Here is a 16,500-nt window from a genome sequence, read left to right on the forward strand (position 1 = left end):
AGACCACAATCCACAGCTGATACTACCGGGCTTCCGGGCTAGCACACAAATAAAATAAATTTCATTCAAGCAAATGATGCATGAAATGCAATATAATGACATATTAGACATATTATATACAAAAAGCAATAAACAAACAATGACATGGTTGGCCACCATAACCTAATTGAAGCTTAGCCCTCAATATCCCCAGTGGAGTCGCCACTGTGAGAGACCGCGCCCCCGGCCCGTTTTTATGATGTGTTGGGCCAAACTCACGTGAATGGGTGGAGTCGTGTTATTGCCTCTCAAAATGGAGGTTCGACTAGTTATATTTTTCCCTTTAGATTAAGGGTTTTACAATGGAGTCGCCACTTATTTAATTATTGGAAAAATAAGAAAACCATGAATGAAAATTCCTCATTTTATTAATTTGAAATTGAATTTACATTGATCATAGGAAAATTACATGGCTTTGGTCCTAGATACAATCTAAGATAAAGTACATAGCTTTGTTTCCTAGTTACAATCTAAAAATCAAAAATTACATGGATAAGTATTTGATCTACTAACCCTTGATCTAAGCTCGGAGGCTATGTTACAAGATGGGAAGGTGTTAGGCACCCACCTTGCCCGGTGAAACCGGTCTTCTAGACTATGGTGGCCAACATTCATATCACATCATCCAATATGTTAATCAATTTGTATGTTGAATTTAATGTGTGTGCATGTGATAAACCCTAATTCAATTTATTAAGCATGACATTTGAATGGAAAAATAAACTCTAGTGAATGTGTGCGGATAGTGATAACCTAGATTCAAGGATTTGAAAGAATTACTAAACAAACATGTTTTTCATATTTTTGATGTGGATTTAAGATTAAATCTAGTGATATGCATGAACATGTGATGAACAACTAAGAACATGTGAAGAACACATAAAAACAATTAAGAACATTCAAACATATTCAAGAGAATTATCATGCTTTAATCTTAAATTCTCATCATGACAATATAAGCAAACAATTAGGGAAGGGGATTATACCTTCATGCAAGATCCATATGATGGAGGAGGGGATTCTTGATAGAGGTCCTAAGGGTGGAGGAAAAGAAGAGCTAAGAGAGGGAAAGTGAGTCTCACTCAATACCTTGAGTCTCAGGAAGACCAAGATATGACAAGACTACTCAATTTCACTAGAACTCAAGAGAAGAGAAGAGAGGGGGATTCTTTGTGTCCTTTGGAATGAAGGAGAGGGGGGTTTATATAGTAGTGGTGGAGGAAATATGAATGGAATGCCATTTAATGAGAGTTGACAAGGAATCATGAACCTAGACCTCATTTTAGCCTTTGGGGAAATCTGGTGCATTAAATGGAAAGATTGGTGGAAGTGAGGAGCAAGCCAAAATTCGGTTTTCCCGTAGCTGCTGTCACAGCCTATAGAGCCAACTTTGAAAAATCATATCTGCCTCAATTCTGATCGGAATTGTCTCATTCTTGTGCTCAAATTGAAGCCCCGGATGTCTAGTTTCTGGAAAAAATAACCTCATTCATAGATTCAAAATATTCTGAGAGATATCAATGAAATGGTAAGCAGAGGTCATTTGTTAGAAAATGGTTTCAGGACAATTAACATTAATAGGTCCCCAAATTAGCTCCCAATTAACATTAAATGGCTCCAATCACTCCCATTTCAGACTTAATTGGTTCCAAATTTACTCTAATTAAAAGATAATTGCACAAATTACTCATTGAATAATTAATGTTTAACTATCTAGTTAATTAGGTGTGTGCAACCCTACCATAAAATGTAGTCCTAACCAATCAAATTATGACACATCATCAATCTCAAATTGATTATATTTATAACCAATTGAAATCAATTGTTCATAATCACATATAGTCAGACTCAATTTGTAATAGTGCATCTCAGTCATTAAAACTTGATTTGATGATAACTTTCAATCTAATGGTCCAATTAGGGCTCATGACCAGTCGATTTGATCGTTACAACATCAAGATCATTTTGGTGAAATGAGATTAAAGATCTAATGACCAGAATCAAGATGCATATTTGCAATGTGAAATTACCCTTTTACCCTCCATATGAGGTTAAATACGGGTTGCAAAATAGGGTGTCAACATAACTACAACACTTTCCTTCATCAATATCTTTTGTCTCCTGTGACATTTTATTTTTATGATATCTTCGGCCAACCATGTCACTCTCTTATGGTCATTGGAGTTATTGCCGACAATCCACTATTCGTTGTTGTCCATTGTTATTGTCAATGTTTGTCTTACATGCATATGCAATCCTTGAGCCACCGTTCTTCTATTGGTATCCTCTGGTCACTTGTGCATTGTCCTCCAGCCACAATAGTCATCTTTTGGTCCCCATCCATCATTAATTAATAGTTGTCATTTACTATGATCTTGGGCATTTCAATTCATGTCAAGCTCAATCCATTCTACATCTAATTTGGTCAAAAGAACATAATTACTTCCATGCATAACACGGAGCCTATGGAAATTGTGAAGATACGAATGTGAATGGTTGGGAAATTTGATAAAACATTTTTTATGTCAAACACGGAGAAACACTCGTATTCAAATGCCCCCAAATAAATAGAAAAAAGAAATTCTCTTTTATGCATATAAAAAACAAAGGTCCCAGTACCTTTTAGAAAGAATAAAGGGTGGCTAAATGACACATTGATGTCCACCTAGGAGACAACTAAAAAAAAAATTTTTAAAATGATGCGATTACCAAGAGGCATCCTCTAAGCAAATTAAAGCATCCAGTCTAGTCAAGATTACTTACAATAATTAGCTAATGAAGGGTGACGAATAGAAAATTGTAATCTAACAAATAGAAAAAAGTTTAATCCCATCAAAAAATAAATATAAAAGAAAAAAAAAATTAAATTATCTTACTCCAATCCATTATGTAACAAATTATATGACTATTCATAATTTTTTTTTTAATGAGTCATATAACTTATTTAAATAATATACTTGGACAATTTTATAATTTACCATAATGGATTGAAAAAAATAGTTCCAAATATTTTTAGAGCCAAAATTAGTCCTAGAATCAAATCTCTAAAACTACTTTTCTTTTTTTTCTTTTTTTCTTTTTTAATAGGAAGACTGAAAACTTTCATGACGTAAAGGATAAGTACATAGCATCTTGGAATACTAGAGATTCGATTATTGGTGGACTTTCCTCCAATCAAGTTACAAAACCATGGATACCATTTGCATGTTGTGTCAAGGCATGTGCGGATTTATTTCCTTGCCGCCTCACATGTTGGACTTTGATGCGTCTAAACTCATGCAACTTTTGCTGGATGCTCTCAAGGACGTCAATCACTGTAGCTGGTGGAATGGTGAAGCCCGACAGAGCAGTGAAAATCAGTTTCAAAAATAACTTCTTGTACGCCAACATCCCATGCAAACGAAACCGCTACGTCCATCGCCTTTGCTTCAGCCTCCAAGGGACCCAACGGCAAGTGCAGATGCTGACTGAGAGCTGCGATGACCGTTCCTGCATGGTCCCGAATCAATGGTACTTTTCTTTTTAAAACAGTCGGTTTAATGAACCATTTCTACAAGTAACATAAATAAAAGCATCATTGTAGTTGATCATTTGCAACCATTTGAAAAAGAAAAAGAAAGACAACAATGACTTCACAACACCTTGTACATGACACTAGAAAACAAAGCTAATTCCGGCTGAAATTAATCCATTACAGCAGGCAAGAGCATTAATGGGGAAAGCTTTTTGGCTCCAGACAGAATTCATTTTGCGGCTACCAACCAATATTACCGCAAAAAGTTCACATCATTCGTGGCTTCTTTGTTGGAGGTTACATATAAACTTTTTCCAAGAAACATTACTTTTCTAAAAAGAAAAAGATTGGGTTTAATGTTTTAGTGCAATGAATATGATGACAACCTGTTATCATCCTAACAAGTCGTGTACCCAATCCACTATGTTTTTTTTTCATAGTAGTGACACAAATGTTTCATTAAAAAATTGAACATATATAAATTCGACCGGCATCTTGTAATTTTTAAATGTTCTCCTTTTTAACGCATTATCACTTAAAATTGTTGGCCAACTTAACGGTTGTGGGGGCTATTGGTATTATTGTATTGCATCGAATTGCAAGATAGATTAAAAAAGAAAGCTTAGTCAAGTCATGACCAAATTATTATTATTTTTTTATATAGGAAAAGTACTTAGTACTTACAATGTTACAATTGTCAAATAATATGAGATATTATCCCTTGAATCTGTCCAAGTTGCGTGATAGACATAGTTTGCATTTCTTCCACAACATGCATGTTACTCAAAAGTGATTGTATTATTTTTCTATGGCTATGCAAAAGCAAAACGTGCTTAAATTCAGGACTTTTCTTTTGTAAAGTTGCTATACGCGTGGTTTGACGAATTTGCAATCAATTCGTTTTACTAGAAAACCCAATTAAGCATGTTTTTGAAAATGAAAATCAAATTTCTAGAGCAATACTTTTTAATGTATAGGATAAACTCAAAGTCATTTTGGTAATTAATAATGAAATCGTTATTGGTGATGCATGATTGATATATCTCCCAACACAGCAGTTTGCCAAATGGGTACATGTTCTATGTAGCCGCTAGTCAGGCAAAACTTGGACCATTTTAACAGCATGGTTGGCCCTGGCCCAATCCAATGAAAAATATCTTGAGCTAAGGGATTTTTTATTATTATTATTTATTATAGAGGAGTGTTACGTCTATAATATTTTCACAACAAATCATATGTGGTAAGTTTTTTTTTTTTTTTTTTTTTTTTTGAGAAGCTGATAAGTTGTTATTGGTTCTAACTTGAATCTACAACTTAAATTATTTTTTTGTCAACCTATAACAACGTACTACTTAAGATTTGTTATAAAAATGTTGTGAACCTAGCATTTCTCTTTATTTTATATAAAATCAGATATAATTTCATTACCATAGAAAAAGAAACAACACAAGGATTAGGTAAAACTCATATATAAATAAAGTATATTGCGTACAAATATTATCGAAATTGATCAATATAATTAATAAATAATAAGGCAAATCAAGATTCAAACGTACATATATAGAGTTGTTTTCCATTTCTGAAAAACTCAATCTTTTACCGTGGAAAACAACTTAGTCCACTCCAAGCTAAATAAGAAAAGTTAAACATAAATAGAGTTGATTTCAAAAGTGTAAAATAATTTTATTTCATGTCAAGCTTAATAAGGGAAGTTATATGATAATTTTTCAACTCATTTCAAAGTTGCAATCAACATGAAAATGAGATGTTTTTCTAAAAAAACGCTTTTTGGAAAATTATTGATTTTCTGGAAAATGTTAATGTTAAAACAAATGGAAATGAAAAATTCTTTAGCAATTTAAGCATTTGATAAATTATAATGAAAAATATTTTAGAATTCTAAATTTATAAAATATAAACAATAAATTATAATGTATTTTCTTAAAATCTTAAAATTTCACATTTTCCTTATAGAGCTTTTTAGGAGCTTAAAGATCTCTTTTTGGTGGGATATCAGATGCTAACATTTTTTTCCATAAAGATCTTTTGTTAGGATTCGCTAAATGTAGAGCCTGATAGAGTTTATTTCCATATAAACAAATATTATCAAAATTGATCAATATAGTTTTTGTTATTTATAATAATCAATATAGTTAATAAATAATAGAAATTTTATCTTGATTTTTTTTCTTCTTTTGCATATAGCACAGAGTTATGAATTGGGGCTTTTCTTATGTGGGAGATCAGCAACCATTAAACTCTTAACAAAAATCAGCTAATATAATGGAAGCCTATAGTGTAAGATCTTTTTCTTTTTTTTTTTCCTTTTAAGTTATATGATGGAAGCCTTTACTACAGTGTTAGATTTTTTTTTTTCTTCTTCAAAACAGTAAATTATGGTAGCTTACTAAAATAATATAAAATAGGATTTTTATTAATTGAATTTTATATAAAATAATAATTTAAACTCCTTGAAATTTTGGTAATATAGTTTCATGTAGAATAGGATTAGTTTAATTATTTAATATACTTATAGTGTTGTGAAGACTCTTTTGTTAGTTGGGATGAAAATCTTAAGGGTGTTTATTTGGTAAAAAGAGGGGGAAAATAAGAAGAAGAAGAAGAAGAAAATTTCCATTTAACACAACCAATATAGTAAACTATAAGTTAAATTACTAATTTGGTCCTTCAACTAATTTGGCTTTCAACCAACCTTTAAACAAATTTTTTTTTAAAGGAATATATTTAGTCACTGCTTACATATTTGTTCTTAAATTATTGTAATCCAAATTGTGTGAGCTATGCTAGATGATTTGGGGTATATGAACTTGACTTGTTCCGAATATTACATCACTTCTACATAAAATTAGAAGAATATTTAACCACTACGTTTAGAAATCTTTTATTACTGCCAAAATTCTTTTATTACTGACAATTATATTTTGAGGTTCCTTCATATATTTTATGATAGAATATATGAAGTTACATACTTAATTTTGAATGTGAAAAAAAAAAAAAAAAAAAAAAAAAAAAAAAAAAAAAAAACCTCATTGTTCCAAAATCCTTTCAAAATCATAAATAATAGGCACAAGGTAAAGAAGTAATTAACTTCCTGTAAATGTTAAGGCCAACACCCTCTTCCACGCTTACATCTTCCCTCTTCATCCCGTTTGGCAGTTTCCAATCAAAACGGTACAATAAGTTTGCCAATGTAACCATAACTACAGTGGATGCCATTGTAATGCCCGGACACGTCCTCCTATACCGGACCCAAATGGTAGGAGTTCAAAATTTTGACCCCTAAAATCAATGGCATTGTCCTCAAACCTCTCAAGATAAACTCATTTGGATTCTTCCAAGTGTTTGGGTGTCTCCCAATAGCCCAAACATTAATCAAGATTCTTGTTTTTGGATTAATATCATAATCACCAATCTTAAAATGTAACATTACCTCACGAGGCAGCAAAAGTGTACCTGGAGGGTGCAACCTTAGGGTCTCCTTCACCACCATTTTCTAATTAACTCACTTTCATCCACATACGGTTTCATTCCAACATAGCTTCGAATTTCTGCCTGGGCCTTTTTCATCACTCTTGGATTCCTAACAAGCTCTGTCATTGCCCACACAATTGTTATAGAACTTGTGTCTACTCCACCGAGAACAATGTCCTACATATACACACATGAAAACAAAAACAAAAAAATCTAAATTAGCTTCTCATGGAACATGCAACTTGTGTGTACACTTTGGAAAATGAAAAGAATAAGCTAAAAATTTACTAAATTTTAAGAATCATAGGTGATGTAGAAAACTGAGTAACTTTATGTGCGTTTGTTTTTGTTTTTTTCATAGTAATTTTATGTTGTATAAGTAATTTTACATGCACTACCCATAGTGATCCACTCAAAAGCAGACATTTGGAACACACTAGCACCAAAACCTCATGCATGTGTGAAATGCGAAATCCAATTAAATCAAGCCCTCATGCATGTGTGAAATGCGAAATCCAATTAAATCAAGCCCTCATGCATGTGTTTCATTTCCAACTCCACTAATGATAACATAACATCAAGAGGTGACACATGTTTTTCACTAAACCAAATTATATAATTAACATATAGCCACTTATATTTTCTTGTAATGTTGTTAAAAAAAAAAAAAAAAAAGTTATGTGGTTTACGTTAGTATTAGAATGCCGATCTAAGGCTAAATCCGTAATTAGGTTTGGATATTGATAAACATGAATTTTGAAATATGAAATAAACTCTAACCTTTTAAATCTCACTCTCTCTTTGAGGAATTGAATTTCATATCTTTACATTTGGAAGGAGGTCAAATTTTGAATACATCTGGAATAGTCATTATGGTACACTATTTTTTTACTGTTCCATAGTACCTAATAGGGTAGGAGTTCTCTCTCTCATTGGTATACGAGCCTCTCCCTCCCTTAGTTTCTACTAAAGGTTTGATTTTTATTTTGCTTTGGTCTTTGCTCTTCTCGGGTTATGGCGGATGATGTGATACATAGTCTGGAGAATATGAAATTGACTACAAAAGAGGAAGAAGTTATCTCTATTTCAGATGAAGGGCAGCAGGAAGAGATTGAGATTAGTTCTTAGAGCTTGATTGGGAAGTTTCTCACTTGTAAACCTTTTAACAAGCGGGCTGCTCAAAGTACACTGAAGAGAGCGTGGGGTTTGGAGAATAAAGTCCAGGTGGTGGAAGTCGGGGCAAACCTCTTTCAACTCAAGTTTCAAACCGAATTTGATATGGAGAGGGTTTTGAAAGGTGGGCCATGGACGTTTGATAATCAGGTTTTATTGTTAGTCCAATGGCAATCTGGGATGACTGCATGCAACATCAAGTTTGATTCAGCATCCTTTTAGGTGCAAATCTGGGGGCCCCGTTTGATATGGTTTCTCCGAAAGTTGTAGAGGAGATAGATAGCCGTTTAGGGGTCGTTGAGGAAGTGGAGAAGAGGCTGAGACAGGATGCACCAAGTTTTTTTTATGAGAGTAAAGGTTGCACTCCCTATATCCAAGCCTATTCGGAAAGGGGCTTTTTTGGCAGGATCGAGTGGGCAGAAGACTTGGGTAACATTTAAGTATGAAAGGCTTTCTCTGTCTGTCATCATTGTGGGCTGCTTGGACACGATCTTAAACATTGTGCTCAGTATTTTGCATTTACCAAGGGTAATGGGGATGTAGCATGCCAATATGGGGAATGGATGAAGGCATCGGGAAGTCGTGTCCGTTCACCAAGCCGTAGAGGTTAGGCTCGAGACGTGGATGATCATAAGACTGACAAAATGAGTGCCAACCAACAACAGGTGAATAATATGGCAGAGGTGGCGGACGACAGCAGAAGGGTTGAAACAGCTACTAGGGTTGGTGATGACAAGCGTATTGATGAAAATAACGTAAATATCGAGATTGTTCCAGAAATTTCGTTGGTGAATCTCGTGAATCCTGGAGAGAAGTCTACGGGTAAGGATGATATGGATGAAATCACGTTTGGTGAAATTGTTGGCCCAAGTGGGGATGGGCTGAGGATCTTGGATGGGCCTATGAATAAGAGTGGAATTATTAGGCCTCAGGGACTTGACAAACAACGTACGTGGACTAGGTTAGCCCGCATGGATTATGGGCCTGTGGAGTTACTAAAGGAGGGTGCAAAATCAATTATGGGCAAAAGAATAAACCAAGGTCAGCAGCAGGTAAGCCTTGACAGTATTGACGAGCAAGCAGGGAAGAAAGTTAAAACTAGGGATGTTTCACAATCAATTGAAGCGGCAGGGGTGTCGGAACACCCTTGCCAAGCACAATGAAGCTGCTAAGTTGGAACTGCCAAGGGCTTGGGAACTTTTTGACAATTCGAAGCCTTCATGATTTAGTGAAGGATCAAGCTCCCACTGTATGTTTCCTAATGGAAACAAGACTTGATAGAGATGGTTTTAGGCACCATTGTTAAGAACTAGCTTACTTGAATAAATTGATTGTTAGAAAACCCGACTCTGGTGGAGGGTTAGCATTGATTTGGAAAGAGGAGGTTCGGTTGGAGGTGATTAATTATACAGGCAATCATGTCTTGGCGAAAGTGGTAGAGGATGATGGATTTCAATGGTTTTTAACTAGATTTTATGGTTGGTTGGAAACGAATCAAAAACACAAATCCTGGGCTCTCTAAAGGCATCTTTTTCTTGTAAATGGTATGTGGTGCTATGTCAATGATTTTAATGCATTTTTACACTCTTCGGAAAAGCAAAGCATCCATCCGCCTCCGGTAAAACAGATGGAGGACTTTGGGGCTGTTTTGGAGGATTGTCATTTGATTGATTTGGGCTTTCAGGGATATAAATTTACTCGGAACAACAAGTGACCAGGTGCAGCAAATACTAGAGAAAGGCTTGATCGAGCGGTTGCGAACAAGGTGTGGTTTGATATCTTTTCGGCAAGCACTATGTCTTATAAATTTTCACATGCTTTGAATCACTTGCCAATAATTTTACAGACCAAGTTCCAAGGCAGAATTGCACGGGGATTTAAGTTTGAAGAAGTGTGGTTATTAGATGAGGATTGTGAGAATGTAGTTAAAGATGCATAGGGCCGAATAGGGTGTGGAGATTCTCCAATGGTCAGTGTTAACACTAAAATAAAGCACTATGGGGCAGATTTACATGCATGGGGTTCGACTAGGACAAATCCTAAGGTGGCTGAAATAAAAAGGCTGAAGAAAGTGCTTGAAAGGTTAAATGAAAGTGACCAAAATGAGGCAACCAGGTATGAGTTTGTGGCAGCCAGTAAACAACTTGATGATCTTCTTCTTAAGCAAGAAATTTATTGGGTACAACGTTCCCATTTGTCTTGGCTAAAGTCTGGGGATAAAAACACTAAATTTTTCCACTCTAAGGCCTCGCAACGGCGTCGTAGAAATTTTATACAGGGTATTAAAAATTCTGAGGGGGTGTAGGTTGATAAGATTGAGGACATAGCGAAGGTGGCAGTCCATTATTTTGAAAATATATTTTCTTCAGGTATGTGTGACCGGATGGATGAATGTCTTAATGCAGTCACTCACAGGATAACTTCAGATATGCTCAATATTTTGTCTAGTGAGTTTAGTACTAATGAGGTGAAGACGGTGTTGTTTCAAATGAGACCAATTAAAGCTCGTAGACCGGATGGTATGAATGCTCTTTTCTATCAAGAATTTTGGCATGTTGTTAGTAATGATGTGACTAATGCTATTTAGGATTTTTTGAACACTGGTAATATGTTGCCTGAAATAAATTATACCCATATTGTCCTCATTCCTAAGGTGAAGTCTCCGGAGAAAATGTCAGATTTTAGACCTATTAGCCTATATAATGTTATTTATAAAATAATTTCTAAGGTACTGGCTAGCAGATTGAAGTTGATTTTGCCTCAATTAATTTCACCCACTCAGAGTGCTTTTGTGCTTGATCGGTTGATAATTGATAATGTGCTTGTGGCCTATGAAACTTTGCATGCTATGCATGGCCAGAAAAAGGGCCAAAAAGGAGCTCTTGCACTGAAGCTGGACATAAGTAAGGCTTATGACAAGGTGGAGTGGTCTTTTTTTAAGGGAATGATGATTAAGTTGGGTTTTCTGCAAGGGTGGATTGACCAGATTATGAGTTGTGTCACTACTTCCTCCTTCTCAGTCCGTCTTAATGGTAAGGCATATGGTAATTTCAGGCCTACTAGAGGGATTCGCCAAGGTGATCCGTTATCCCCCTATTTATTATTGATTTGTGCCAAGGCTTTTACATCTCTGCTAGCCAAGGAAGAGAAGAATGGTCAACTTCATGGTATGTCCATTAGTCGATATGCCCCTACTATTTCTGATTTGCTTTTTGCTAATGACTCTCTCTTGTTTTGTCAAACTAAACAGGAGGAAGTGCAAGTGATCTCGGAAGTATTAGAGTTGTATGCCATGGCTTCTGGCCAATGTATCAATTTAGAAAAATCTTCAGTCTTCTTTAGTAGCAATACAACGGGGGCACAAAGAGATTGGATAACAAATGCATTAGAGGTGAAGGAAGTGGAAAAATTTGAATCCTATTTGGGCTTACCCACGTTGATTGGCAGGTCAAAATATCAAGCTTTCTCTTTTCTTAAGGAGAGGGTTTGGAAGAAGATTCAGGGGTGGAAAGGGAAGTTGTTATCTAAAGCTGGGAAGGAAGTCCTAATCAAAGCTGTGGCCCAATCAATTCCTACATACACAATGGGAGTGTTTCAACTCCCAGTGAAACTTTGTAATGAATTAAATTTGATGTATGCAAGGTTTTGGTGGGGTTAATGTGGGGATGATAAGAAGATACATTGGAAGAGTTGGGAGTCTCTAGTCCATCCAAAAAAGGAAGGAGGTATGGGATTCAGAGACATTTGAAGCTTCAATCTAGCTATGTTGGCAAAGCAAGGGTGGAGAATGTTGACTAACCAAGAATCTCTTTCCTATCGATGTTTTAAGGCTAAATACTTTCCTCGGTGCACTTTTTTGGAGGCGCACTTTTTTGGAGGCGGTTGATCATCCACACAGCTCTTATGTTTGAAAGAGCTTACTTGCGACTCAGCCTATTTTGGGGTGTTGTTGGGATGTGGGCACGGGTTCTTCCATTCGGGTATTATCAAATAAGTGGCTTCCTTGCCGTCCAACTAATAAAATTCTTGTCCCACCAAATGACGTAGGGGAAGATTGGCATGTGTCGGAGTTGATAGATTGGACAACTTTCCAATGGAATCGTGATTTCATAGACACGGTTTTTAACAAGTATGATGTTGAGGCTATTTATTGGATTCCTCTGGGTTGACGGTGTGTACCAGATGTGATAGTTTGGCTGCATAATAAAAATGGGCGGTACTCGGTGAAGTTTGGTTACCATACAGCAAGGATTTTGCTGAAAGAGTCAAACCAAAAGGGAGAAGGGTCCAATCCGAGGTCTAACAGCAAAGTTTGGGCGAGAATTTGGAAGCTTCACATCCCAAATAAGATTAAAGTGTTTGGGTGGCGAGCTTGTCACAATATTCTAGCTACGTATGAAAGGCTACAGCAACGACGGATTATTGAGAACGATATGTGTCCCATCTGCAAACGATTCCCTGAAGCAACAATACATGCATTGTGGGAGTGTGGAGCTGCTCAGGACATGTGGGTTGGATGTTCGCACCATACCTTGCAGAAAGGGCTGACTAATCAAGAGACTGTGATGTAATTATTTAAGAACCTAATGCATAAGCTGCCCAAGGATGTACTTGATCTTTTCTTGGTGCATAGTTGGCTAAATTGGCATCAACGTAATCGAATTGTGCATGGAGGTAATCTGCAGGAACCTGGTACGTTGAATGTGCGAGCTAGAAGCTTTCTAGCGGAGTATAAGGAGGCACAATCATAGTTAGCGGTCCCTGTTTCTATTGGTTTATCACAGTCATGGCAGCCACCTGAAGGAATGATGTATAAACTCAATTTTGATGCTGCGGTCCTCACAGACACTTCAGCCTCAGGTGTTGGTGTGATTATTAGGAATGACAGGGGTCAAGTTATGGTAGCATTGTCGTCGAAGGGTCTTGCAGTTACGAATAGTAAGGAGGCAGAGGTTTTAGCATGTCGACAAGCTATGGAATTTGTGCTAGATGCTGGGTTTTCAGATTTAATTATGGAAGGTGATGATTCAAATGTTATTCGGTCTATTGTTTCAGCTCAGATAGATTGGTCTCACTTGGGGAACCTCTATGATGATATTCGTTGTTTGGCTGGAAGGTTGCGACATGTGGAATTTCGAGGTATTAGACGTATTACCAATGAGGTAGCACATTCTTTAGCTCGCTTTGCTAGACATCTTAGTGAGGATATTGTTTGGTTGGAGGATTCCCCTCCACCGGCTTTAGAAGCATTGTATTCGGATTCTATTTCTATTGCTAATTAAATGAAGTTGGTTTTTCTTTCAAAAAAAAACTATTGTGTCAATTTTTGTATTGTAAAAAGGAAAACAAACTATTTAACCCATGATCTTGCTAAATGGGCAAGCTTTTATAATGTCGATGACTTTGTTTTTATCTTTCTTTCTAATTGGGTTTTTCTATTGAGAAATAAGAGATAACCTTCATTCTTATCTTTTCTATCTTCTTATCGGTATTCAATTATTTCCTTAAAGAAAAAAAATATATATGTTTGTAAAAAGATAATATGCATTAGCTAGTGGAAGACTTACTTAGGTGATCTGTTTGCAAAATTATGTTTATGAATTTTTTTTTAGTCACCATAGATAAATGGTGATCACTAAATATCATCAAAATCTGGAAGGGAAAACTTATCACAAAATTCAAAATTTTTATTTATTTCTTTCGTGGGAAACAAAAATCAACTTTGATTTCACGTCAAACACTAATGATTTTTTTAAGCTAAAATGCAAAACTAACCGTCTAAGGGAATGACGCCTTTCCCCTGCCTCTGAAAATCAAAACATCATCGATACCCTATCCGACTATCCCTAACAATCCGACTAGCTAAGAAATTTTGGGCGAGAGAAAAAGGGGGAGAGAGAGACTGCAAGATCTAGACCAAGAGAGAAGAGCGTGGGGATGGACGATTTGGTGGAAGAGATGAAGTTGCTCGATACAGAGGCATTGAAAATCGGAGCTAGGGAGGACGATGCAGTGGGTTCTACTAGCGTTGTCCTTTTCGATCTCTGGACGAAATCTACAGGGGACGTGGAAGCTCTACGAATGGCGGAGGCGGAGGACGCCATGGATTCATCTTCAACTCCTTTGTTGTCTTGATCGTCGTTGTCGTGGTCATATATATGTTAATTCCTTTGTCGTCTTGATCGTCATCGGTGATGTTTTTGGTTTTTAGAGCCAGGGGAAAGACGTCGTTCCCATTAGATTCTTTTTTTTTTTTTTTTTTTTTTTTTTTTGTAATTAAAGTATTTTAGTTAAATTAAGATCAAGAATCCTGAGGTCGCCGTTGGATGGGTTCTTCCTCAGCAACCGTGGCTCAAAGTCAATGTTGACGGTGCAGTTTTTGAGAGACAACGAGCTGCGGGTGTTGGTGTTGTTATCAGAGATCATCTCGGGTTGGTGCGTGCTGCACTGAGCATGAAGATCCACGCTCCTTTAGGCTCTTTGGAGATTGAAGCCAAGGCGATGGAGGAAGGTATGCGTTTTGCTTGGGATCATGGTTTCAGTTCAGCTATCTTTGAAGGTGATTCCATGGTGGTTCATAACTCCCTAACCGGTTCAATCACTTCTCCTGCCAGTATCTGCAATCTGATATCTGGCTCTGTATATCGAGCTACTCGGTTCAGAGAATGTTCATTTTCTGTTGTGCCAAGGTGTGGTAATAAAGTAGCGCATGGGTTAGCCCAGCATGCAAAGTCTTTATCTGAGTCTGTCGTTTGGTTAGAATCTTGTCCTTCTTTTGTGGAGCATTTAGTGACTTCTGATGTACTGTTTTCTTCTTCTTATTAAAATTGTCATAGTTCACATCAAAAAAAAAAAAAAAAGAAGTTAAAAAAATAAAAATAAATAAATAAAAATAAACACCAAAACAACGTCGTTTTGGTTTAGTTAACGGCAGCACTTAATTGAAGGGTAACGGATGATTGAATTGATAAAATTTGAAACTTAGAGGACTAAAATGACAAAACTGAAACTTAAAGGACTGAAATAACAAAAGCTGAAATTTAGAAGGTCAGTTTTGCATTTTGGCCATTTTTTAAATATATATACTAATAAATTTAGTTTTTTTAGTGGGCTAGAAAATGTTATCATTTGTTGCAGCCTTAAAATTTTAATAATAATGGGCCCAACTAAAACGAGCATAGGCCCATTCTGTGAGTAGTGATCCAAGTCCAACTCTCCCATTTGAATTTCAAAAAATGTTACCATTGAACAGTCAAAAACCAAGACCACGCCCCTGCCCTGCTTTCCCCATGTCGTTATAAATTGGAATCCCTCACATAAGCCAGACTGTTTTAAATCTTAGATTTGGAAATCAGAGAGAGAGAGAGAGAGAGAGAGAGAGAGATTCTATGTCTCTCTTTCTCTCTCTTATTATTCTCTATGCGTCTGTGAATATATTCTTATGTATTCCTTTGTCAAAACTCAAAAGATTGAAAGAAAGATGCTTCAATTTTATGTGCAAAGCATGTCATCAATTTCCTGTGCAAGCACATCTAAACTAGTTCTCATCTTATTCATTTGAATATGAGGGTAATATTTACTATTTAAGTGTTGGGTTTTGTGCACTTTTTCTAACTATGCAGCTAGCCTATAAACTGATTTGCATGAAGAATGTTTGGAAGGGAAAGTTCAGTCTATTGAAAGACTAAGGGAAGCCAATCAGCAGAAAGCTTCTGTTCATCATGTCAGACAGGTGATTATAAGTATAAATCTTGGCCTGAATCATTTATGCTCCTTAGGTAGAATAATTTTTCTTATAAGGTGTCATACTTCTGTTTTTCCCTTAAGCTAAACTTGGGAATTTATAAAGGAATGGAATGGAATGGAATGATTCCGCTTGGAAGGAGAAAATGGAATGGAATGGAAATAAATGAAAAAAAATCATTTTAGAATATTCTTCCCTTCCCATGTTTGGATTAGCATCATTGCACATTATTATTGGATGCATTTGTTGAGTTAGAGGAAGCTGTGATACCAAATTGTTGAACTAAACACCAAATTGACTCACGTACACTGTCACTAGTACACATGGCACTTTTCTTTCACTTCACACACTAGCTTTTTATTTAATGCACTCACTCACCAAATAAACTTGCACACACCTGACACTACCAACACTATGAGGACGTTACTTGCTTCACATTACTCTAACTTGGTGCTTATGACACACGAAAACTGAGCACCACTTCTACATATTTATACATGCTTAAAGCCGGTTAACTCAACGACTATGAATTCTCTAG

General features: G+C 36.1%; 1 protein-coding gene across 1 annotated transcript; it reads left to right on the forward strand.

The window, feature by feature from the left end:
• The first annotated feature begins 12,651 nt into the window (after positions 1-12,651).
• LOC115990240 lies at positions 12,652-13,500 on the forward strand. The gene is made up of 3 exons (XM_031114087.1): positions 12,652-12,785; positions 12,904-12,910; positions 13,003-13,500. The coding sequence occupies exons 1-3, from the start codon at positions 12,652-12,654 to the stop codon at positions 13,498-13,500; spliced, it is 639 nt and encodes a 212-aa protein (XP_030969947.1).
• The last annotated feature ends 3,000 nt before the right edge of the window (positions 13,501-16,500 follow it).

This window comes from Quercus lobata, chromosome 5 (assembly GCF_001633185.2).
Source record: "Quercus lobata isolate SW786 chromosome 5, ValleyOak3.0 Primary Assembly, whole genome shotgun sequence".
Taxonomy (NCBI): domain Eukaryota; kingdom Viridiplantae; phylum Streptophyta; class Magnoliopsida; order Fagales; family Fagaceae; genus Quercus; species Quercus lobata.

Bases quoted from the DNA above. Each gene is read 5' to 3' on its own strand.
- LOC115990240 (XM_031114087.1), top strand. From the start codon at position 12,652: ATGTGTCCCATCTGCAAACGATTCCCTGAAGCAACAATACATGCATTG.